The sequence below is a fragment of the Physeter macrocephalus genome, chromosome 17 (genome assembly GCF_002837175.3).
Source record: "Physeter macrocephalus isolate SW-GA chromosome 17, ASM283717v5, whole genome shotgun sequence".
Classification (NCBI taxonomy): domain Eukaryota; kingdom Metazoa; phylum Chordata; class Mammalia; order Artiodactyla; family Physeteridae; genus Physeter; species Physeter macrocephalus.
In genome coordinates, this window is record NC_041230.1 from 4,246,439 (window position 1) to 4,273,199 (window position 26,761).

General features: G+C 43.8%; 2 protein-coding genes across 2 annotated transcripts in view; one reads left to right on the forward strand and one right to left on the reverse strand.

Annotated features, from left to right (window-relative positions):
* Window positions 1–15,904, reverse strand: part of LOC102993303 (zinc finger imprinted 2) — a 141,093-nt gene extending 125,189 nt beyond the window's left edge. Inside the window, 4 exon segments of the mRNA XM_055078875.1 lie at window positions 939–1,056; window positions 1,605–1,683; window positions 12,292–12,362; window positions 15,754–15,904. The gene's annotated coding sequence lies outside the window, so the exon portion shown is untranslated.
* Window positions 14,920–18,247, forward strand: LOC112062474 (synapsin-1-like). Its single transcript, XM_024116985.1, has 4 exons — window positions 14,920–15,035; window positions 15,278–15,424; window positions 15,585–16,092; window positions 18,155–18,247. The coding sequence occupies exons 1-4, from the start codon at window positions 14,920–14,922 to the stop codon at window positions 18,245–18,247; spliced, it is 864 nt and encodes a 287-aa protein (XP_023972753.1).
* Window positions 18,248–26,761: the final 8,514 nt, after the last annotated feature.

A 26,761-nucleotide genomic window follows, 5' to 3' on the forward strand; every position in this document is an offset into this window, starting at 1 on the left:
CCCCACAGCCCAGCCTTGGGCTCGTGCTAACACCACTTCCTCTGGGAGCCTTCCCGCGACTCACTTCCTCTACTAGTGTTCCAAGCACTTGCTGCATTTAGTCTTAAATATTTGAGCTCACTTGCCTATGCCCCCACTGTAAACTCTGGTGAAGGGATGAGAGACGAACTTTTCCATCACTGGAAAAGTCAGGTATCAACACTGATAGAGCATGTTGAAGATAATGTAGGCAAGCCCATTTTAAAATTGGTTTTAGACACAGGCATGCATTCTTACTACGGGCCTGCAGAAGCACAGTGCAGTTTCTGGGTTAAGCTCTGCAACACTGTTTCCAAAAGAACACCCTGGCGTTTCACTTACCCTCGCCTGACCACTTTTCTACCAGCCCCTTCCCAGTATTCCCGACAAACAGGCATGGGAAGCACTGGGAGGTATATGTGGAGCTCTCTTACAGCGCTGCCTAGCACAGAGGGGGAAGGTTAAATGAAGTATCAGTGAATCCACAGAAACCCTACACAGGTGATTAACACCTATTATTCACATCAACGGTGAGAATGTGATCAAGCGACCATCAGGCTTCTTCACACCCCTGCACATCCTCCTGCTTTAATCAATCTTGTCAAATATCTAGCTTGCCTCCACAGAACGAGCTTTCTCCTTTGATAATCCTCTGTATCATTTATTTCCTTACTCGTCTTTATTTTAGTATCTGCCCCCTCCCTTCTTAAGAAAACTTTTTAGACCAAGCATAAAAGCTGATTTTCCATCTTCCTTTTGTTCTAACGTAACCAAATAAGGCTACACGTTTCCCTTCACCTAAACCATTTTAGTTGCAAGTGGTTTCTATTATGTAGTCTTGTTATTAGTGGTCAGCCACAACTGGAGCAAGAAAGTAGACAATACAGGAAAGAAATCTAGGTTTGGGTGAATTAACTTACCTGACAGTTTTGTACTTCTGGCTTTACTTCCAGAGAAGAACAAAACCACATGCAGCAAAAATTCTTTTTTGTTTTAAAAGGAAAAACCAGTAAGTTAAAAAGAATTTTTGTTTAATGTCTAAAGAGAAAACAAAAGGTGTTTCAATTATTCAGTCTCTAAGTAGCCGTCATCATTTGGGCATGAATGCAGGGGACTCTCTCCAGACACTGGCGGGCTCCGCTCCGTCCCGTGTAAACTGCCCTCCCACTCTGTCTGCATCGTCCTCTGGAGCTTCTGCACCAACCACACAGATGCACCTCCATTTGGAGACCCTGGAGACCCTGCCACTGCCGCCCTGCCTGCCCTGCCCTCCTCGATGACAGACAGGACACTAGGTAACACCCTGCTGGGCAGGGGAAAGAAAGGGCAAGCGTCCAGGCTCTGGAGAGCTGGTGAGACAGGTGGGACAAGAGAACACAGTCGAGTTTACCCAGCAACTGGCTAAGAGGGACTGCCCTGACAAGAGCAGGGCCCTCAAAAGCCAGCAGGCCTGTGCGGGACAGAGGGGCGGGCAGGGAGCCCAAGCCTGCTCTGTGGCATCCAATTCCAGAGAGAACTCCGGTCCCCTAGATGACAGCAGCCCCACCTCTCAGAGGCCACAGGACACCCTTGGGTATGTAAATCACCTGTTTGGGAATAGGATCCTTTCTGGAACTTCAGAACAAGTGTTCTTATCCACAGGAACAGAGTCAAAATGCCAGGGACCTGCAGACATTTTAAAGAAATACATGGAAAAATAAACATGGAAGAAATGTAAAGACTGTCAGAGAATTCACTCTCCAAATGGCTGTGGACTGAGACAGCACTGGGGGTGAGGCCTTATATACCATATTCAAGAAAAGGCCCATTCCCACGTCATATAAACCAACCAGAGACAAGAAGCAGAAAGCTTTCAAATTTTCTTTATGAAACCAGAATAATTAAAACATCTAAGACAAAGAGAGCACTAGCAAACTGCAGACCAAACTCACTTAGAAAAGCAGACGTAACAGTCTTAACACTATGACTAATGAACATCATTCTACAGAGTTTCAGCCAATTACAAGAAAATCTGAGGCATGAACAAAGAAAGATATAAAATTATCACTCCCTTATGTAAGACCATCCACTCAGATATTGCAAATCAGTGGAAACAGACCTTATAATAGTAATAATAATTTAGTAAGAAACCCATTTATAACAGACTCCCTAAATATGTATCAACAATAACCAATTTGAAAAAATGGGAAGAACTCCATCGTAAAAATACAAAAGATTTAATAGAAGAAGACAGCACCCATAGGAACAAACTTATACATTATATTGCAATAGAGAAGGCAATAACCAGAGAGACACAGGATAATCATGGGAGATATATGGATCTAGCATATGAAAGCTCTAAATACTCCTCCAAATTAACCTATACTACCTAGTGGAATTTCAAAGAATATAAATGTTGGGGAACTTGACAATGGTTCTAAAGTTGACCTGGAAGAATTTCACTTGGATCAATATTTTGAAAGTTCATACATCAAAAGGCCAACAAACCACACACAAAAAAGAAGTATCTTAATATAACCTCAGGGTTAAGAAAGTTCTTTTCTAGTATGATGCCTAAAAGCAGAAAGACGACATAAAAGTAACAAACGATGTTCGTCTATACCATCAAAGCCACACCAATAAATCAACCACCTAAAAAAACACCAAAAAAGACAAAAAGACGGATTCACTTAAGAATTGTAATATAATTTTACTGTATGTACACAATTGAGTATGTAGAACTCTATGAAAGTGGCATTAAAAAATAATAAGGAATGTATATAGATTACTTCAATAAATAATAACGGTAATAGGAGATCTAGCCAATCATTCACTTGGGGAAAAAGGTCATAACATATATGAAATTGCTAGAACTAAAATCAAAATAAAATAAAATATTAATTTTTATAATTCTGGAGCAGGGACGGGATCTTCTAACCTGACAATAAAATTGGGAAACAGGGACAACTTTGACTTTGTATACATACTTCTCTAATCACAATTTTTTTTCCCACTAGGCATGTGTTTGAAGCATAAAGCACCAGTAGGTAAAAACTACACTTAAGAACTGTAGGCTTAAAAAGTTTGATAAGGAAGCAACAATTTTGCTAAGAAAATATAAATATTTGGCAAACCTGACTCAGGAAGCAGAGGAAAATCCAGGGAAGAAATTTAAAGATGAAATGATCGAAGGAGCAACTTCTCATGAAACTTCCATGAGCAAAGTATTTACCATGTTATAAAAACCCTTCCAGAGCACAGAAAAGAGATGGAGGACTTCCTGCTCATTGATAATATGACCATGTGAACACCCATAAATATCCTGTCACAAGGTAGATGCCAACTTCTATGCCGAAAATTCACCTATTCCTTTTCTCAAGAAATTCAGGACTAGAGTCAACAAATGTGATCTTTGTTAAATATGCTCAAGATTTTCTGACCAGGCCAACGAAACAGCCCTTGGTCAGCAAGGGCATTGAAAAAGAAAAGATTTTTAATAGAAAAACCTGAAAAACAGCTGGACCTTACCTACTCCTTCCCACAATGGCAGAGGAAATTCATCTGAGAGTAAGAAAGGGCCTTGGGAACAGAATAATCATAAAGATAGATAACACATATGTCGTGTGAAGAAAAAACTGGCATACACATACCCTGCAAATTTTATAAAGGGCAAATTGGTTACTTATCCAAATTTAAAAATGTAATATCCTGTCCTATTAATTCTACTTCTATGAATTTATCCCAGAGACATGTAATGACATATGTGCAAGAATATATTCATTGAAGTACTGTTACGACAATGGGCAAAATATGGTATGTTTATATTATGATTATGAAACCTTTTAAAATAATGAGGCAACTGTAAATAAATGGACATGAGACGAAGTTAAGTGCAAAATGGGACACACCAATGTGCATAGCATTCTAAGGAACTATAAAAACAGATGTCATTTACTTGGACGATTTCTGGAAGGACAGAGAAGAGACTATTAATAGTGATTAACAGTGATTGGCCCTGGGGAAGGGAACTGGGGGCCAGGGAAGGAAGGGCGACTTAACTTTTTCAATGTATATTCCCCTTTTGTTTTTTGTTTTTATTTATTTTTATCATGACACGTATTACCTAGTCAAAAAAATAAACTCACAGTTAAAACAATAAACAAAAGCACTAGTGGAGGCCTTTCGAGACTGTGCTGCCCACTGAGTGGGTGCTGGCAGCACTGAGGGGTCTCCTCCCCTCCCTGCCCCCCCCCCCCCCCCCACCCCCCTCTGAGTCCAAGGTCACACCCCCAAGCACCCGCGCCCACCACCCCACCCCCACCCTGGTCTGAGTCCAAGGTCACACCCTAAACTGGCCGTTTGCAGACGATATGATAGGCAATTTAGAAAACCCCAAAAAATCAACTTTGAAACTCCTCAGACCCAAGAAGTACTTAGGGAAACTGCAGCTCCAAGCTGAAATAGCCCCCACAACTCTAGCAACTATTAGTACATAAATGCAATGCCATTCCCTATCCTGGCGATTCCACTTCTGAACTCGAACTGACAGACCTATGTGCCCATGAGCAGAGAGACACAGTTCACAAGGGTGTTCACAGAAGCACTGTTTACAACAGTAAAGAACAGGGGACAGGCAGGAGAATGCTCGAGCAGATTCAATGGCAGAGACCACTGACTGCTACGCAGCAGATGTGAAAATAAAAACTGTACACATTTTCCACACTCTAAAAACCAATCAAAATAAAAGCAAACCAGAAAAGGAGAGGGAAAAATATTTTGCAACACAGATGACAGTTAATAGGTCTTAGAAAGCAGTGAGAAAAAAGTAAGTGGCTCAACATGAAAATAAAGAACATTAATACACAGTTCATAAAATTAGGGATAAGAGCCAATATCTAGATCAGAAATCAAAGAAATGTAAAATATTATAATGAACAATTTTTACGCTTACCAAATGGGCAACTATTTCAAAATAAAAATCAGTGTTGGTGGGAAGCCGGCTGGTACAAGTGTGAATCCTATTTCTGGATATCATTTTGGCATATATCTAAAAAACATTAAAAATTCCTATTCCTTTTGAAACAGCAAGTCTCCACTTAAGAACAAAGACAGTCAAGTAGATAAAAATATTCGTTAAAAAAAAAAAAAAAGCTACAAAGTCAGCTGCCCACCACCACTAAGTCCTTGTACGTACATCTACTCTCATATATGTTGCAGGAGTGATGGCAGGTGACATCATGTCACCCAAGGAGCACATCTGGGAACGTGCTATTATGCAATGGCGGTCCTAACACAGGGCAGATCCCTGCACAGCAACCAGAGGCAAAGCAGGGAAAGCAAACACTGGTCAACGTTCTCCTACGGGGTTACCTGACTGCGGGTGGCCCCTCGGGAGGAGCCGAGTGACCCAGCCCTCAGCCCCGACTCACCCTGTCCTCCACTGGCAGCCCAAAGGGCACCCAGGAGTGAGGCCAGGTGCTGAGTTAGCACCTGCCAGGGCCCCATACTCACCTCACCCTTGGGAAGACCCAGGTGAACTCCTCCTGTGACAGCGACTCTGGCCAATCGAAAGCATAACTGCTCTGCCCACTTCGCCCCCACTTCCCCAGTCCAGCTTCTGCCTCCATGGCAACAGCCATGCCTACCACTGAAGAGGACAGAAGATATGTGTCGGGGGTGGCTGAGAGGAAGAAAGCATCAGGGAAGAGTCATCCACGGGCTTGCCCGGCATGATCAAAGGCGGTGTTGAGGTCGAGGGGGACGCCTGTCCAAGGACGGCCCAGAAGGACCATCACAGAATCAAGATGTGCTGGGGGACGCACAGCCCAACAGAGAATGGGAGCACCTGTACTTACGCCAGGCTGCAAAGTCCCTGAGGCAAGGACTACGTCGCCTTTCTCATCACTGTATTGTTACCTTCACAGGACTGGCACATAGAGGGTGTGCAATAAACTGTGTGTTTGGGCTTTTTTCTACTTAGATGCAAAAACATTTAAATCCAATCTAGAAAAGTCTAAATAGTAGCCCTTGACCATGAAAGGCTATTCCAGGAATACAAGGATGATATCCCATTAGGGTAGGCTGTTATATAAGGGATTAGAGGGGGAAGGGGATTCCATGAGTACTGTTGCACGTTATAAAGCATCTGCAAACTTCAACCTTTCCTTGTATGTCCCTAGCAAAGAGCAAGACTAGGAGACCATCTAAACACAATAAAGACTTATCTCAAGTGCAAGCAAGCATTAAACACTAAAGGTAGGGAAGCCCTCCACCATACCCACCATTCAGCACTATTTTGGAAGTCCTAGCTAATGCAACTGATAAAAAAGAAGTGAAAGGTATAGATGTGGAAAAAGCATTATTTTGAATTCAAAAACCTTGTCAGTTAATACAGCAAAAAAAAAATTCCAAGAATAGCAAAATAAATAAACCAATTCTCATTAATAAATTCAGTGAAGTATTTGCAACTCCAAATAAATTTTTTTTAATGTACAGAAGGACACAGAGCAGGTCCTAAATAAATGAAGATACATGTTTTTGCACAGGACCATGAAAATTGTTGTCAATCCTTCCTTGAATGTAAGTTAAAATCCAACAAAATGTGGGAGTTTTGACAAACTGAGAATCCAGTTTCTCCAGAAGTCTAAATGTACAGAAATATCAAGACAATTCTGAACAAGAAGGTATGTGTGCAGGAAGGGTGGGGGATTGTCTGTAAAGTGACCCAAACATATAAGAACATAAAGTATTCTTTCCAACACAAGGATGGGGGTGCAATGACAAATACACTGATGGAACATAATACACTCCAGAATCTGACTCATGTGAAAGTATATACACATGTGGGAATTTAGTTTATAGTAAAGAAAGAATTTTAAATCAAGAAAAGCATTAACTGTTTAAATACTAACTAGGAACTTCCTTAGGAGTAAATGATAAAGGGTCATTTTAAGGAAAGTGGCAAGAAAAGTCAGCCAACACTTCCATTTCTGACCAGCTATTCGAGTATGGATTTCTAAGAAGGTTGGAGCAGGCCTCTGCCTGACATTAGGAAAGACCAATAACATCAGTGCCGGTGTCTGGCGTCTCCTCCAAGAAATTCGGTATTTCATCTCTAGAAGGCAAAGGCCACTAAGGCCAATGACAAACATACTTGGTTCTCAGAAAAATAAATCAATGCCCTCAAAAGACAGCATTCCTCCAAAATTTCATCATGCAAGAAGAAATGAAAACAGATAAAATCTTTAAGAAAATGTCATGTAATATTAAGTCATGTTGCCAAGAAACTTTGTAGCTTTATTTTCTGATTACAAACACAGAAGACAGTACAACATTCAAACGTTACAGATTATCCAACGTAGAAACTGCAAGCCACATCTAGTGATCACATTTGTTCCTATACTAAACCTTTTAAAGTCTGTACATATAACAACTTGTTTTTACCAAAATGAGATCATACCAGGAGTTCTGTGTGTATTTTTAAACCCAGTAATTTTTGATAGACATCTTTCCAACCAGTACATATAGATTTATATCATTCTTTATAAAGGCCACATAGTCTTCCATTCTATGGATATACCAGTTTATTTACACTTGATGGAAATGACCAATGTAAAAAAAGTTTAAAGCATTAAATGAAAATACAAGGGCATAAAATTATACAGCATATGTGGCATTCTTACTGAAAATATACTCATTTATATGTACACAGAAAACAATGAGGATGTCCACACAATGGAATAAAATGAAGTTTTAGAAAGCAAAGCTGCAGATGGAGATGTATTTATACAGAAGTTATTGTAGATGTTGTTAAATAGCTGCACAATATTACGTTCACAGAGAAACACGCATATAATTGAGACTGTAAACGTGATGGGCACGTGATGTGAGCTCGCCAACTGGCACACCACGCACTCCCCCACAACCAAATATTACTGCCTAACACCCCACATACTTCAATCTGGTAGTCTGAGTTTGAAGTGTTAGTAAATTGGGCATGATCTCATTTACGTTAAAAAAAAAACCAAAAAACCAAAAAACTACTTAGGTACTTAAATGTATGGATGTACATACAAAACCAAACTGGAAGAAAACTTGCATGAAAACTTGTATGGGGCTTCCCTGGTGGCGCAGTGGTTGAGAGTCCGCCTGCCGATTCAGGGGAACCGGGTTCGTGCCCCGGTCCGGGAGGATCCCACGTGCCGCGGAGCGGCTGGGCCCGTGAGCCGTGGCCGCTGAGCCTGCGCGTCCGGAGCCTGTGCTCCGCAATGGGAGTGGCCACAGCAGTGAGAGGCCCGCGTACCGCAAAAAAAAACCAAAAAACAATCAAACAAAATTTGTATGAAGACCATGTGTAAAGCGGGGAAAATCGATAAAATAAATGATTAATAAAAGATACTTCATTTTGCATTTCAACTTAGAATGTTATTTTAAGTTCATGATCAGAAAAAAAAAAAAAACCTGAATATAAATTTGGAAGTTCAGCTGCTGTCTGTCTGTCCTCTCCACTGCACCAGTCCCAGCGCATCAGCACCCCCTCCCCTGAGTGGCTCCCCCTCTCTCTGACCACCCACAGTGCTCCCGTGGAGTCCCCCACTCCCCACACACCCTTTGGGCCAGAGCGCCACTGCTGGGGCGCCACGCCTAGACCCCGACCTCACTGCCAGCTGTCCTCTCAGTCTCACTGTTCACACTCAATTCCGGCCACGTGGCAAACCCATCAGCTTTGTTTCTGGGCCTGGAGGTGGGCTCTCACACACCCTAGTTATTGAAGCTCCCACATCTCCCTCCACACTCTCTGTGCAGCAGGAGTCCCAGCGTGAGTCAAGTAGTACCCAAGGGCAGGATTTTAAAAGCCAAAGGTCTGACCACATTCAGAGGATGGGGGCGAAGACGGGGACACACAGGGACCCAGCCTGACTCTGGTCGTAGGGGCCAAGGGAGGCCACCAACTCCAAGGAGAGGGAAAGAGAGGAGACAAACGAGGACAGCTGGTCAGAAAAAGGTCTGACCCTCCACACCAGGCAGAGGGGCTTACGGGGTTCCAGCTGTTCTTCAACCTCCAAACACCTGTTCTTAAATACACGGCACATCTAAGCATGAAACGTGTACGTCATAAGCACCGTATGCACTATGCAGTTAGTTTCGGGCAAAAGCTGGACTCCAACCACAGGGCAGTGGTCCTGCCTGCTGGACAAGTGTTGCCACTGTGCTCCATGTGGAACTGTTTATGCCATTCTCTGAGTACTTTATAGCCCTTTACTTCTATTTCATAAAAATGCACAGAAAACAAAAGCACGGTGTCACAACTAATTCACCTGAAACAAAGATGGAAGTCATCAGGCACCCCTGCCACGCGGGGGGGGGGGGGTCTTTGGCCTCCATCAAAGGATCAGTGGGTCAGGTGTTCAACTGAACTGGGAGGAACTCAACTAGTGGTGGCTGGAAATGTGGCCGGATGTGTGAGGAGAGGTAAAGAAATTCTGTGGCCCCCTGTGTGACCTCAGGTTCCCCACATCCCACCAGGAGCGAGAGAAGCTCATCGTCTCTTCTCCAAGCCCGTTTCTACTTACTTAATTTGGTGCCTCATCATGGTGCACCTAGATTCAGCCCCTCTCTCATTCTACCTACCTCATTAAAGGGGGCTGGAATTGAGAACTTTAAAGTCACGAACCGAGGAAGTTACTTTCTTCGCTTCTCAGGGACAGCAGGGTGTGCGGTCTCTTCTCTGCTCCTTTCTCCTGCCTCTTTCTGCAAACCGACATTCTCTCCTTCAGCACCACGTGGAGGAAAGTGCTGTCCCAGCCTGGGCCCGCCTCAGCTCCCGGCTCAGGTACCCAACACTGGCAGCTGGGCCAGCCCGTGCCTCTGCTCACCCCCACTCCGACATTACGAGTGCGCACTACAGCTCGATGCCTTCTAGGGTGTGGTTCTCAAGCCTGGGGTGCCTGGGAGAAATGCACCAGCCTTTCTGGGGTGGGTATTTAGGAGGTCTGTGGCTCCCCAGGAACTAGCCATCCAGGAAGCACACCAGGAGCCATACTTTGAGAACCACTGCTCTAGGCTGATGCGTCCAGTCTGGTCCAGTCAACCATGAACAGGTACATGTGGACAATAGAGGCTGTTTGGGTAACAATTTCACAGGGGAATGTGAGCATGGAGTAAACAACCACTACCCCTACCATACCAGCCACGTCTCCACCCTCTGGACTCTCAGGTGGTTCCTCGCAGATAATTGCCACGTCGCCCTGGGCTTACCTCCATCATATAAACTGAGCACTTACCACTCCGCAGCAAAAGTTCCTTATCGTTGTCCATTCTGGAGAAATTTCCCCAAAAATTTCAAAAAAGAGGAAACAGTAACTAAGAGTTTAGTTTTACGGTCAGTCCCCAAATGATTCAAGAAAGAGAATGACTTTAAAGAGATAAAACCTCTTCTGTGCCAGTAGGACATATCTGACCAATTTTTACATCAGTAACTGGCTGATCAGATTTTTTTTTTAAGGGGTGAGGGCATGAAAAAGCAGACCACAAAGCATGGTTCATTTAACCATCTATAGGAGAGCGCACGCTACTCTGGTCAGACCTAATGTGAATGGAGACTGGGGAGGGTGGGGGCTGCAGACAAGGGGCTTCTGGTGTCCTGGTGACCCTAGCAAGAGCTTCACTGCAACCAGATGGTATCCCCAGGTGACCTTACAGGCCAGTGCTACCAAAGCTTTTCCACATCTTCTCATTCTGATTCCATACTCACCAAGTGAGCTCTCACTATGGCTTCCTTTCCCATGTAGGTCTGCCTACAGGGGGAGAATGTGCTGATCATGCATACTTTTGAATATCTGGGTCCCTGTGGTAGTGCTCTCCCACCATGAATCAATTACCAAAATTGAGAGAACAGGAACGTCGTATTTGGTCACACTATTTTCCAACATAAACCAATAATTCATCATGGCTTAGCTTCGTTAACGTGGATCTACTGATGTGAGATGAGTCCTCAGGTGAAGTAGGGCCTCTGAGTCTCCAAAGGCTTGAGCGCCAGACACTGGACCGCTGTCTGCAGCATTCACCAAGGCCAGAAAAAACCAACCCACCCCCGGGGGCTCATTGGGACAGCATGTTAGTCTTTCCCTGGGTGGTAATATGCCATCAGCATGGCCACCAATCTTGGTAAGCATGTTTACTTACTCTCCACTTAATTGGAGTTCTCATTCAATAGACACTGAGACCAGGGATTATGTCACTCACTTCTGGAGAGCCGAAGTCCAGCATGATCATGTCCCAGATCAGGCACAGTATCGATGCTTGCTGACAGAATGAGCAATAGTTGGCTATTTTGCTCACTTCCCCCCATGATATGATTCACTGAGTATGGTCTGAATCAGTCAGCAAACCATGAACAAAAGAGTACAAGCCCTACTGAGTCCCCTTCTTCAGTACCTCTCTCAAATCCATCCAATTCACTTATCACTCTTCTGTGACCCTAACCCAAGCCACCATCTCTCACCCAGATCAGAGGTGGTCTTCCTGGACCCACTGTTTCTACCCTCCCATTCTGAACCCTGCAACCAGATGATATTTTTAAAGCACAAATCTGATTATCAAGGTGCTGCCATGGTTAGGTGCCTCCACGGCTTCCCATGGTGCTCCAGATCAAGTCCAATTACCTACCATGGATTGCAAAGCCTTTCACAGTCCAGCCCCACTTTACCTGTTTCTCACCTCAAACATCACTCTTTTCTTTCCTTTGTTCTAGGCTTCTAGCCTAGACTAGATCCTGGACTCCCAGCTCCCTTAAGACTGCTCTTCTCACAACATACTACCATCCACCACGCTTCAGGGCTCAGCCTTAATGTCCCTCACTTTCTCAGGGAGACCCTACATGGCCTCTCCCAGATTAAGTTAACTGCCTGAAGTTAACCTTCTCTTTCAAAGGCATGAATCCCACAATTATTTTTTCAATGTCTTTCATTACCCAAAAGACTATGAGCTCCAGGAAGACACTTCCTTTTCCACTTGGGGCCATGTTTGATAGATGAATCAATGAATTTCTCATGTTTCTTTATTCACCCAATAAGAAAGAAAGGGCAGGCCTGAAGGAGTAGCTGAATGTTGCGAAGACCAAGGAGAATTTGGTGAACACGTGATCCACCAGAAGAGCCTGTGCATTCTCAGAGGGCGCACAGGGTGCTTGTGTGGCCATACGGAACACGTGTACGGTAGGAAAGTGTCAGGTTGCGGAAGGATGTGCTCACTCCAGGGATGGGTGTGGCACTGTGAGGAGGGAATTCAGCTCACCTGCACACCGCCACCTAGCGTTTGGACCTAGTCCCTCTTCCTCTTGCAAGTCGTCTCGGAGAAGGGTAGAGCTGGGGAAGGAAAAGAAAATGTGAGACACCGAACTTACTTCCCATTTACTGAATTTCCAGGCTGGAAATGACCCCACACAGCTGCATCTTTACCAGTGAGATTATGTCAATCGTGTGCAAGCCAATCTCTGACTATCTTAGAAACTTCTCTAATAAGCAGAGCAAAACAGTAAAGAGCTGGGATTGAGAAATCCTATTTAATACCCCAATCTCCCACTTATTAGCCATGCTGCACTGGCCATCCCTCTAAAGGCAAGGGACACACACTGCAGATACAAATTGGAGGGAAAAAATTGCTAAGAAAGTAGTATTACTTACTGCTAATTACGTGCCTCATACAGTGCTTATTAGCACCTTACTTTTAGCATCTCTGTTAATTCCCACCACAACATTATTTTCTAGTTATTTCACACACAAAAAAGCAGGGGCTCAGAGAACTCAACCTCAAAACTCAGGGCAATTACAGATCAACTAACGTCATTTTGGAAAACAGTACATCTACAGACATTTTTCATGGAAACCTTGTGGAATAATGATATAGGTACCCTCTTACAAAGGTGAGTAAAACTCCAGTTCTGCCATGCGATAGCCAGTGATGCAATGCCAGAAATTTTACTGTGCTGTACACCTAAGTAGCATGAAAGACTAGCTTATATTACAATCTTAATGCTATTATCATCAACATTATCAGTAGATAATGGTATCATTACTTAACCTTACACAACAGTTGAGGTTGTCAACATGATCCCCGTGGACGACACTACATCTTTCAAGTCCCACTGTGCCTCAGAGCATGCGTTCAATCAATCAGAGGCCCCTAGGGGACGCACCTTCAGGACTATGGCTCTGGTTTATGTTAACGCTATCAGTCATGGGCGGATATATAACTAGGTCCCTCCCACAAACAAGGAGAGGGCTGCTCTCTCTCGCCCCGCCCCTCCCCGTTGGGGCCGCCCCTCCCAGCCCCGCCCCACCTGCCAGCCCCTCCTCCGTCCCATCATTTCTCACGCCACGCCTCCCTCATAACCACCCGCGCTCCGCATTCTCCAGGCTGTCTACGGGCTTGAGGCCTTTTCCTTCACGTCACCTCCCACCGCCCTCAGAGCCTGCCACCCTCTCCTCCGCCTTCTCACTTAGATTCCCCCCCTTCCCCAAAGTATTAAAATTCCCACTTTCCTATGTGACCCTCGGCCATGCGCAGTTGAAACCCGTCCCAGTCCCAGGGAAAAGGCTCTGCACGCCCTCCAGGGAACACGGCGCCGTCACGCGGCCGCCAAGATGTGCCGCAGCGGCAAGCAGCGGTCCACCTGGAGCCTTTCTCAGGGAGAAAGGCTCCAGGCGGAGTGAGCTCCATCTCCCAGGACGCCATACGCAGCCCGCCCCGTAGTCCTACTGGCACTCAATATGGCGCATGCGCAGAAAGCAAGGGCCGCAGGGCTCCGCAGCCCCGTCCTCGGGCCCGCCCCCTGTAGTCGGCCCAGTGTCAGTCAAGATGGCGCCTGCGCAGTAGGCCTCAGCCGCCACCTGTCGCCTGGCAGAGCACTAGGTGGGCAAGGGTCTGCAGCCCCTCCCTCAGGCTGCCCCTGCAGTACCACCGTCATTCAAGATGGCGCCTGCACAGTAAGCTTCAGCTACCACCCCTAGGCCAAAGTACACAGCGCTAGATGGGAAATGGTCTGCAGTCCCCCCGTTAGTCATACAAAGCATAAAAGCCCCTCCCTTGGGCCCACCCCAGCAGACAGCACCGCTGTCATTCAAGACGGCGCCTCCACAGTAAGCCTTGCTCGCCACCTGTCAGTCAACAAACAGCACTAGAGTGGACAGGGCTCTACAGCCCTCCCTCGGCCCGTGCCCTGCAGCCCCACAGTCGTTCAAGATAGCACCTGCGCAGTAAGCCTTGGCGCCACCTGACGGCCAACAAACAGCGCTACAGTGGGCAGGGCTCTGCAGCCCCTCCCCCGGCCCGCCCCCTGCAGCTCCGCCCTCATTCATAACAGCGCCTGCGCAATAAGCCTCGGCGCCACCTGTCGGCCAACAAGCACAGGATCAGAGTGGGCAGGGCTCCGCAGCGCTGTCAGTCCCCAAAGACAGCCCGCGGCCCCACCCCCTCAGCCCAGTTGACAGGGCACCTGGGAAACACGGCTGGGTGGCACCCCCCGCCCCAGCGACCCCCAGCCCAAAGATGCAGCCAGAAACATCCCAAGGTGAAAGCAGTCCAGGAAGGCAACGACAGGGGAAGGGGTGATGCTCTGCAACCCCCAGACCAACCAAGGAGAAACAGCGGGCACAATGATAGCCCGTAGCCCTGTCCCTCAGGACAGACAGCTCTCCAGCAACAACAGTGCCGTCAAACTCTGGGCCACATGGACCCTGACGATAAAACAGCCCCCCAGTCACCAGCCGTCACCCAACCCCAAGTCAGACCTCAAAACCTACGCTAGTCAGGGTGGCACGTCGCGGCAAGCGACCGCGGCAAGCGTCCGCGGCAAGCGTCGGCGGCCAGGCCCGTGACCAGCAAAGAAGGTGTGAGGTGGCAGGACCCCTGCAGTCTTCAATCATGGCAAAGAACACAGGGCACCGCTGCCCTCAGCCCCACACCTGCGAGCAGCCAACCGAGACCATGCCGCGCATGCGCAGTGAGCCTCAGCCGCCCCCATCAAAGATGGCGCCGAGGTAGGCAGGGCTAGACCAGTCGATCTCTTCTGTGACCCTCAGTCAAGACAGCCCTTAGCCCCACCCCAGCCCGCACCAACCAATCAGGACAGCGCCTGCGCAGCCACTCTTATCCGACACATCAAAAGGGACGCCAGGGTGGGACACATCAAAAGTGACGCCAGGGTGGGCGGGCCCGCAGCCTGTCACCGCCCCGAGAAAAACATCCCGCAGGCACGACTGCCTTCGGCCCCGCCCCTTAGCTCCTCCCGCCGCCACTGCGGCAAGCAAGCCCCGCCCCCAAAGGCCGGCAAGGATGCAGGGGCGGCCGGAGGGGACCTGGCCAATCTGGGACCCCGTGGGATGGGGTGTCCCCTGCAGCCCCCCGACCAAGCCGAGGAAACGGGAGGGTGGGGCGCAGGGGGGGGCGGGCTGAGCCTTCCCGCGCTCGTTAGGGATGGCCTGCCACTTCTCTGGCACCCACCCCAGTGGACCGCGGTGACAGGAGCCCGCGGCCTTCCTGCCCCCTGCCCAGGACGGCCAGCCATCCCTGTCCCCCACTATGTCCAGGAAAGGTGGCACGGGAGACCCCACCGCAGACTCCGGCCAGCAGCGCAAGATGGCGCCGCTGCGGCAAGCGCAGCAGCCCCCGCCCGCTGACCAGGGTCCCGAACCTGCGGCGTCCCATCCCCGCGCACCGTCCAGACGCGCAGGTACCGGCCGAGGCGGCCGGACTCACCTCGCCACACCGCACCTCAAGGCGCTGCCCCGCCCCAGGCCGACAGGTCAGCCACGGCGCAGCCCACGCACAGTCTACTGCCCCCACACGGCCCCGGGCACCCAGCGGCGCCACCAGCCCATGGTGGACATGTCCACTCTTCCACTCCGACCTCGTCCTCCCGCGGCTCCCGGCGTCTGCACCGAGCCCCGGCCCGCGACTCCTTGTCAGGCTCTCCGCAGAGGCGGGGCCCCGGCACGGGCAAATCAGAGGCAGCGCTACGCGCCCTGGGCCCCCTCGCCACGCCCCCAAGCCCTGCCAATCAGGCCGCGGTTGCCGTGGCGACGGCTTGGCGCGAAGGTAGGAGGCTGACGTCAACGGAGCCAACGCTAGGGGCCCTGAGGAAGGGTCTGGAAAAGGGGGAGGGGGAGTGGGTGTGCGACCCCCAAACAAAGAAGGGGGGTGACGCGGAGAAAGGCCCGCTAACGACTCCCAAACGCAAAACCTCTGAAGAAAAAGAAAAAAAAAAAAACCCATACATTTGTCTAAGAAAATGAAAATCCGGCGGACAAAAATATGTATGTTGAAGTTAAAGACAAACGAGAAAGTGGGAGACGAGACTTTTCCGCCTGGAACACATGAAAGACACGGGGCTTACTTCCCTAATAAACGAAGACCTCTTGGAAACCGATACGGTAAAGACCAAACCAAGCCAGAAAAATGGGCAAAAACGGAGGAAACTGGCAATTCACAGGAAAATACAAATGGCTGACAGACCTACGGGATAAAACTCACGACCTGACTCCCAAAGAAACGTAAAACCGAGAGCCCGGACCAGCACGGTTTAGCGGACGCTCTCCTGAGGCGGCCTCGCGCGTCGCCGCCTGGGACAGGCTGGGTCAGTCCCACCCGTGGTCCACCCAGACTGTCGGCCGTGCAGGGCACACAGACGAATGAGGAAACCCATGTGCGGCGGGAAACGACGAGGCGCTGCTCGGGACGAACGACAGCCGAGGACTCAACAGAGTTAGTAAAACACTCAAGTGGCTGAAGTTTGTAGACACGACCCGGTAAGTGTTTTCATTTGCTTGTTAAGGATGAACACACACGCAGGTAAAACCTCTGGGAAAGTGTACAAGAAACTGTTAGCCGGTTACCTCTAGGAAAAAGGGATGAGGGGAAGGAAGATGGAGGAGGGACCTTTCCCGTCTCCAGTCCATACTGTTTGAATCTCCTGGTCAGAAATATGCATTTCTTTCCCAGTAGTACAATCAATGAATTACAAAAAGCTCACTGATGCACCCTTTGATCCAACTATTCCACTCTCCAGGAGCTAAGGGAAACGAACTAAGCTAAGAGGTACGAAAGATTGTACGCAGGCATGTTCACGTAGCATCATTTTTTATTATAAAAATGTACTCTGCGGAAGAAATAAATTGTATTCTGGCAAAGCCATACACTGCAATTTTATGTGGCCAATTAAAATGTAATTTTTTAATTTTAAAGGAAAAGACTCATAAGATACAGTTAATTACAAAAAGCAGGTTACCTAAGCACAAAGAACATGATACCCAAATTTAAATTTTATACTTAATAAGTATAAATATTTATAAATCAGTGGTTGTGGGTACATTAAGAACTACTGGCTTTTGGGGAGGGGGATGTTTGAAACTCCCCAAGTCTTCAGCAGTCTCTTCTCACCCAGCAGTGCCGCATAAACATAAAATCTGAGTGAAAACATTGTGTTTGCTCTGTACCTTTGAAAATTATTCCCCGGGAGCTTCTATAGAAATTCTAGAGGCACCACTAGAAGTGAATGTGGTACTACCCTAAGGTCAGAGGTTTTCAAATCTGGCCACACACTAGGATCCCCTGGGGGAGCTGTCAAACATTGCAGGTGCCCAGGGTCCCAGAGAGGTGTTTGTTTTGGAGCTCCTCAGGGGATCCTAAAGTCTGGTTATGGTTTAGGAGGTGATTTTAATGCAATCTAGGGACCCCATCCCCTCTCTCCTTCTCAAAGACCTCTATCTGCAACACAGATTTTTCTCTGGATCCCAGGTCGTTCATTCCCATCAAATATCACATGCTCTCAAGAGCTTCTCCAGCTACTACCCCTTTTCTCAGCACTCTCTCCCTGCACCCACCAAAAAAGCCCTCTCGATAGAGTGGTCTTCTGTCACCGACTCAACAGCCTTATCGCACATTCTCCCCCGCTGGCATGCCACACGGGCTTCCATCCTTTCCACACCCCTGAAACTGCTTGGCAATTTCAGCAGTTCTCCATGTGGCTAGGAAACTTGTTCTTAATCTCACTTGATCTTTCAGTAACATTCAACATCCTCATTAAAACAAACAATGATAACAAAAACTATCTTATTTTCAGACACTATACTGCCCTGGTTTCCCCCCCATGTCCTCTTAGCTGGCTTCTGCTTTGTTCAACCTCCCAAGGCTCCGAACTCAGTCACTAGCCTTCTCCATCAACGTCTACTCCCTAGGTAGCAGTCTCACCTAGCTGTACGGTTTATAGCACCTGCATGCCAACAGCTCCCTCTGTCCCGGAACTCTCCACAGAAGCCCAGTCTCATATATCCAACTATCTGCTTAACAGCTGACTGTTCTACCAGGATGCCTAATAGGCAACTCAAAACATTGAAAACAAATAGTAATTTCTGTTTTCCCCGTTTCTATAAACAGCACCAGTTGCAGTAGCCAAAAATCTCGCAATTGTTCTTGATTCCCCTTTCCCTTACCATCAACATCCAGTTCGTCAGCAAGTCCTGCTGACTCTACATCCAAGATACATCCCCAATTTGTCCTATGTTTTTCCTCTGCATGATAGTCCTAATTACCATGATTTCCCCTAGATATTAGCCCACTCATTTGACTACCTGCTTCCATTCCAAACCCTTCCCTCCAATATTCTCTAGACAGCATCCAGGGTGATCTTCTTTAACTGAGAATAAGACATCGTGTTGCAGCTTGAATTACCTCCTATTGCCTACCCCAATCACACTTCAATATAAGTCTAAAATCCATATAAGGTTAAAAGGCATCAATATCTTTTGTCATGGAAGAATGTTAAATATTTGTGCTGTAAAATTTAATAATCTTTTCCTTCAGACTTCTGCTTTTTATACCTTAAGAAATCCCTCTCCACATTGAAGTCATAAAGATATTATAATAGCCTTAAGTTTTAGTTTTTTAGGTTTAGTTTTATATATGCTCTGTGGTATGGATCTAATTTTTCTCCTGACATATGTCATGTTTCTGTACAAGTGGACCTGTTCCTAAACTCTCTAGTCTGTCCCACTGGCCCATCAGTTTATCTGTATGCATTTACACATCATATTAATTATTGGAGCTTTACAGTATCTTGATATCTGGAAGGACAATTGCCCTAAGCTTGTTTTTCAAAAGTGTCTTTGGCTATTCTTAGCCCTCGACTGACATTTTACTAAATCCATAGAGAAATTTAAAGAGAACCGAAAACGTTTTATCAAGACCTCCCATCTTTGCCTATGGTCTGTGCTACCCGTTTATTCATGTCATCTACAGCCATCAACAGTACATTGTAATTTTCTTCCCTTTAAGATCTTATTTGACTTTAGGAGGGTCTTTCTTCCTGTTACTTACCTAACTGGTTATTTTGGGGTTACAACGGTAGTATAGCTTTTTAAAAATAACTTATTTACAGAAAAGGTGCAAAGAGAGTGTAAACATTCCTTACCCAGTTTCCCCTGATGTTAACATCCTACCTAACTTTGGTACGTTGTCAAAATGAAGAAATTTCCATTAGTACAAAGCTAGTAATTAAACTACAAACTTTCCATAAATGTCTTCCTTCTGTCCCAGGATCCCATCTAGAACGCCACATTACATTTAGTTGTTATGCCTCCTTAGACAACTCCAGGGTGTGACCGCTCCTCAGTATTTCCTTGTTTTTTATAACTTTAGCAGTTTTGAGGAGTACTAGTCAGGTTTTTGTAGGAAATCTCTCAATTTGAGGTAGTCTAATATTTTCTCATGATTTGTCTTGGGTTATGAGTTTTTGAGAAGAATTATCTGCTCTTGCCTTTTATATGTTGATTTTTTTAATCCAGTGAATTTGCTGACCTCTCCTTGTTAGTTCTAATAGTTTCTCTCAGATTTTCCTGGATTTCTTAAAATGTTAAACTGTTTATTAATGACAATTTTTAATTTTTATTGACAATTATATCTCATTTCTATCATAATGCGTTTTGGGGTGATATGGAATAAGTCTTGTTCTAGGGGGATACTTTTCTTTCAGTATCAAGTAAAAATGTTCACAATAAGCTTTTTTGTAGAGCCACTTTGTTGGGGGTTAAGGAAATTCCCTTTAGTTCTAGTTTTCTAAAAATTTTATCATGAATAAGTTTAATTTTTATATAATGACTTTATTATCTATTGGGAAAATTATACTTTATTTTATATAATCTGTTAATGTGGAGAATTAAGGCAAATTTTCTGATGTTGAAACGTTGCGTTCCTAATCCCTACTTAATCATGATTATGAGGGTCTGATTTATATACACATACAGGAGGATACTACTGGGTTATATTTTACTTTTGTTTTTGCACCTAAGTTCTTACTTTATTATACTAATTTCGTTTCAGTATCAAGGTTACACTAGCCTTATAAAATTATTTGGATTATTACCTTGCTGCTTATATTCTCTACAACAGTTCATAAAAAATAGAGATTCTCTGATTTTTAAAGGTTTAATATAACTCACTATAAAACTGTCTAAATCTGATGTCTTTTTGCATGGAATATTTTTGACTTAGTTTCCTTAGCTTTGTACTTACATTTCTGCTTTGTCTTGAGTCAATTGTAGTCATTTATATTTTCCAAGAAAATTGTCCACCTCACTTAAATTTATTAGCACATAATTATTCACAGTATTCTTTTGATTTTTAATCTAGTTCTCATTGATAATTAATAATTTGTCCCCTTTTCTGTTACTAATATCATTTAACCTATTCTTGTTTTTATCATCAGTTTCACTAAAGATTTGACAATTTTATGTCTTTTAAAGTGCTTTTGGTCTTTTGACCATATTTTTTCTTCTTTTCCATTTAATTAATTTCTGTTCTTTATTTTATTATTTCCTTCCTTCTACTTATTTGAGTTTCTTTTCCTAGCAACTTAAGTTGCATATTTAACTCATTTACCTTTAACCTTTCTTAATTTTTAACAGGTACATTTAAGGCTATAACATTCCCTTCAAGTACCACTTGAACTGCATTCCATGTATTTCATTGTTGTTTGGTACTATATTCCACTGTTTCAATTAGATTTCCTCTTAGGCACATTAAGGAATGTGTTTAGGTTTTCAAGTTCTTTAAAAATCTTTTGATTATAGATTTCTAATTTAACTGCATTATAGCCAAATGATATGGCCTATATGTTATTACTGGATATTTGTTAAAATTTCCTTTGTGATCTTAGGATGTAATCAGTTTTTAATTGTTCAATGTATTAGGAAAGAATAAGCATTCTCTATCAGGTACCAACTTCTATTTATGTTCATAGGAGCAAGCTTTCTTTGTGTTTACATTTTCAGTATTCTTATTAATTTTCGGTCTGCTTGATATATCAGTTCTAAATAATTATAATAAAATCTCCCATTATGCCTACAGTCTCATCCATTGCTCCTGGTAATTCTTTTAGCTTTTGCTTTATATATTTCAAGGCTATGTTTTTAGGTAGGAACAAGTCCATGATTTCCTCTAAATCATATATCAAAGAAATTAATCTAGAAGTCTGCCTTTAATAGGGGAGTTAATCGATCACATTTTAAATTTCTGATATATTTGCTTGTTAAATGTGCCTTTTCCTTTGCTTATTTTCTCCTTTCCTGCCTTCTACTGAGTTGATCAAGTTTTCTTTACTTCTCCTTTTCCCTTTGCTAATTTGAAAGCTCTGAATTATATTTCAGTTATTTTATTGTCTATCTTTAAATTCCTAATTTATATACAAGTACATATTTTTTAAGGGTATAAAATAAAGGATCCTGGCAAATCTTAGCAATTCATTGAATTTCCTATTCCCACTTTCCTGGTTATTGTCTAGAATTTTAGCTATACATTTTTAAAACCACTAAAAGCACAATTTTTACAGTCAATGATTAATTATATTTATTGATATTTTGATAATTTATTCTTGTTTCTTGAATTTTACTCCTTCCCTCTAGGTTCTTTTTTTTCTCATTGTAATAAATCCTTAAATAAGCCTTTCAGGCAGTCTATTTGTATTTATAACAATGGCTTTAAAAGATATTTTTTGAATGACGGTTTACCTAGGTATGGAATTCTAAAGTGACCCTTATCTTCTCTCCTTATTTTGAAGATACTATTCTGTTGTCTTCAACATTTAACATTGCTGATGAGGTGTGCTATAATCTAAATGTTCCTAACACTGGTTTTTCCCTCTGTAGCTTTTCAAAAGGTGTTACATATGGATTTATTTTTGTTTATCCTGCTCAGGAGTTGTGTGACCAATGAAGGTCTTTCTTCCATTCTGGAGAATTCTTGGCCAATACATTCTGTCATTCCAACTCTATTCTATTCTTCTCAAACTATTAGAGTATATTGGCCCTTCTTAATCTAACCTCCATTTATCTTCTCTATTTTTCATATTCTTTTCTGGGTTGTTTTCTGAGTAACTCCTCTTTCTAACTGCATCCAATGTACTGTTTCCCTTGATGTGTTTTACAATGGCTATTTTTTTTTCATGTCTAACATTTTTAATCAGTACTTTTTTATATCCACCTTTCTCAAATGGATGAACATTTTATTAATACTGTTCTTTATCTTTCAAGAATCTTAAAGTCAAACTAAAACTGTTAGAATGGCATTCTGTCAGGAATGAATTCATATCCTGACTGACTTTGTTGTCTTATTTATTGTAAGTTTTCCTATGTTTAACTGAGTGCTTTGCAATTTTAATTTCTAAGTGTTTCTCCTATGGGATATCTCCCCCCACCCCACCCATCTCTTCCCTCCATATCTAGCCTTTTTTTTTTTTTTTTTTGGTAGTGTCTGCTTTGCCCCTGAGAAACTTAGTCTTGAGACAAGTCTTATATCATCAACTGGGGGCTCTGTGCCATGTGATAAAGGGGTAATATTAGTCACTGAGCAAAATTTAAGCTTAGACTGTCCACCCTGCATGGCCATGTTTTTATCTCCTGCCACTGCTCATAATATAAGCTGGAGCCCTGAGTAACTATTACTGGCTTTTTGCAGTCTCATTTCATGTCAGGAGAATATCACCCCAGCCCCTGTTTGACACAATGAGCCTGGGACCTCAGTATGCACAGGGTGCTTCTGGACCTCATTAATCCACAGCAGTCAAATTGTTAACTACCTCTGCCTATTTAAAGATCAGAAGTCCAGCAGGTTCATGTCTTTAACCCCACAAATCCTTGTTTTTCTGTTCAGTTTTTGATCCATACAGATGTCATATATATCTAGATCATTACAAGTTTATATTTAAAAGAGGCTGGTTTGAAGTGTGAATGCAGAACTCACAGCACCATCTCAATCAAAAATATTATCTTCTAAATTGTATACAGCAGTAGTTCTCACTTCTTTCCCAAGTGTACAATGGAGTTTTCCTGGGGCTATATGACATGTGGTATCATGACAGAGTGAATGCTGAAGCAGTTGAGAATCTAGCTGTTTTCATTTAAACCAGATGTTAAAGAGATTTGCAAAGATGTAAAACTATGCCACTCTTCTCAGTAATCTTTTGTTTTGGGAATTATGTCTTTTTTTAATCAAGAAAATGTTGCTTCTATCAACATGTAATGGACTACCTATTTTTAAATTAATTAATATACATTTTAATTTGTTTTAATTTCTAAAACTATGTATATCGATAGGTATAATCCACATAAACAAAAGTTCTTTGGGGGCTTCCCTGGTGGCGCAGTGGTTGAGAGTCCGCCTGCCAATGCAGGGGACACGAGTTCGTGCCCCGGTCTGGGAGGATCCCACATGCCGCGGAGTGGCTGGGCCCGTGAGCCATGGCCGCTGAGCCTGTGCTCCACAACGGGAGAGGCCACAACAGTGAGAGGCCCACGTACCGCAAAAAAAAAAAAAAAAAAAAAAAAAGTTCTTTGGAGTCCTCAATCATTTTCAAGAGTGTAAATGGGTCTTGAGACAAAAAAGTTTGAGAATCTCTGGTCTACAATAAATCTATAATAGATTGGGCTACTATCTGGGTTGTATGATCCCATGGATTAGCACAGAGCTTAATACATGTAAGTCTCTCAATTAATGCTTATTCAGCCATTCTTTCAACAAATATTTGACTACCTACTACATATAAGGACCAGTGCTAGGCCAGGTTCTTGGCTCATTGCAAATAAAATTGAAATGGCCCTTGCCCTAATTCATTTATTTGATATATATGTCTTTGAGCTTCAGTCTAGCTGGGAAGATACATACATTAAGTTGACAAAATAAACCTTTAAAAATTGCGGTGTGGATTTTGAAGAAAAAACCAGGATGCTGATATGAGGTGGGGAGGGGGAGGGTTTTATATGGTGGTTAGATAGAGCAGTCAGGGAAGGCTTCTCTGAGGACAAGAAGCTAAAACTAAATAGTGAGAAAGAGCCAGCCCTGGGAAGAGCAAGGGGAAGAACATTCTAGACAGATAAAATAGCAATATACAAAGACCATAAAGGAAAAAAATGGAAAAGACACCAGAATGGCTGGAGGATAGCAAGAAAGGGGTAGAAGGGCATAAAATGAGGTTTTACAGGTATGCAAAAACCAGTTCTTTAGGAACTGTAGGTCAAGATCCTAAATGTGATAAGGAGCCATTAAAGACTTTTAAATAAGGTCTGACATAATCCACTGAGAGGTGATTCACGTTGCTGTGTGGAAAACTAGAGGACTAGAGATAGGAAAGAGAGGAAGCAGGAGGACCAGTTAGGAGGCAGCTGTCCAGGCAGGATGACAGTGCTCTGAACTAGCATGGTGGCAGTGGAGACAAGGAGAGGTGAACAAATACAAGACACAAAAGAGACAAAAACTGCTGATAATTTGTGTATGTGTGGCAAAGGAAAAAAGTATCGCAAATGATTCCTACATTTCTGGTTTGAGTGACTGGGTAGGTGGAAGTGTTATTTAGTGAGTCTTTGAGTCTCAGGTTTGGGCAGGGGAAGAGCAGAAAACCCAGAGCTCTCTTTTGGATATGTTATATTTGAAATGCTTATGCTCAAGCAAGTGAAGATGTTGAGTGGGTATTCGGGAAAGGTCTGCTAGAGCTCTAACTCTGGAAGTTGTCCGCACAGAGCTGGTTTGTTGCATGAATGGTCAGGTTAAGATAAACACTACTTTACAAAATAAATTTAAAATCAGTTCTTCAGTATTTAGTACTCTCGCGTACACATTCAGTGCTGGATAGGTAATTATCTTAGTATACAAATTTGTATAGTTCCTCAGTAATGCAAATCTAACCAATTTTTTAAAGAGTAAACTTACTTTTATTTGTTAACCCTCTCAAAGAATTTCAAGCTAACAGAAAACCAAACATTCACATTAAAGGCAACCAACTATTTCACAAAAACTGCTTCTGAATTCAAATATTAAACAAACAGTTAATTACACATAAGATTAAAGATAAGCAAAGGAGAACCCTGTCACAAGTCTGATGTTAGAAAAGAAAAATGCTATGTCAAGTCTGGCAGATGGGGTTAAGGTTCAGAACTACAAGAGTTCCTGTATGCCAGGAAGGCTCATCTACACAAAGTTCTGCTCACATGTCCCTGTCCAAGAGGACACTAGGCACCTTCTCTCACAGGAAGCAAAATCACTCAGAAGTCAAGTTATCACATGCTAATCAAAATACTTACTTAAAAAATACAGGGTTATTCACATACTTTTTTCTCACATTGGTTTGCCAACCAGAAAGCTCTAATCCTGACCTGGCAAAATGGTAGACACTCATTTATTCAACCATTCAATAAACAGGTATTATCAAATACATCCAGACACTAGGGATAAAATGATAAAGGAGATGCAGTTGCTGCTTTCATGGGGTATATGGTTCATGGATGATACCAAACAATTATAAATAGCCACACAAATAAGATGAGTGACATGCAGTAAATGTGATGAAGATAGACTGTGCTATAAGCATGTATAATGAGAGAATCTGATCTGGACCAGGTGCTGAAGGAGGACATTCCATGCCTAATTAACAGTACATACAAAGGTTAGGAAGCAGAGAGGAGTATGGAAAACCATGCAGCTAGAATACAGACTGGCTTAAGACAAAGGATGGAGCAAGAAGTCAGACCTTGCAAAGCCCTGTAGGCCATTTAAGGACTGGAGATCCCTGACAACCACAACCTCTGGCATGCCACAGGAATTCCCCGCAGGGGCGACCAGCCAGCACTCAAATCTCACACAAGTCTCCTGAAAAGTGGCATCATTTCCCCACATACTCACATGTCAACACCTCAGAACGTGATTAGAACGTTATGGAGAGGTGATCTGGCTTCCACAATGCAGATCGTCAGGCCAGGAGAGAACATGCACTCTTATCTGGTTCGTTTTGCCAAAGGCCCATCAAATATAAATCTAAAGAGAACAGGAAAAAGACGATCATTGAGATTAAAGTAAAACATGAATCAGAAAGCAGAAAAAGAGCTGGAGATAAGAGATACATATTTTATAAATTATACATATATATACATATACATAGAATACATATATATTCAGTAGCCATAAAAAAGAATGAGAAATATCTTATGGAATGATTTCCAAGTTACATTGTTAAGTGAAAGCCAAGGTGCTGAACCTTGAACACAGTAAGCTTCATTTGTTAAACAAAAAGGCAAGCACAATATTTACATATTTGCTTCAATATGCGTGAAACACCTTTGGAAAGATAATTCACAAAATTAGTGATGCTGGTTATCTGCAGGGAGGGAAACTGGTGGCTGAGAGAAGGGATATGGAAGCAAATTTTCAGTGTATACCCTTTTCTCCT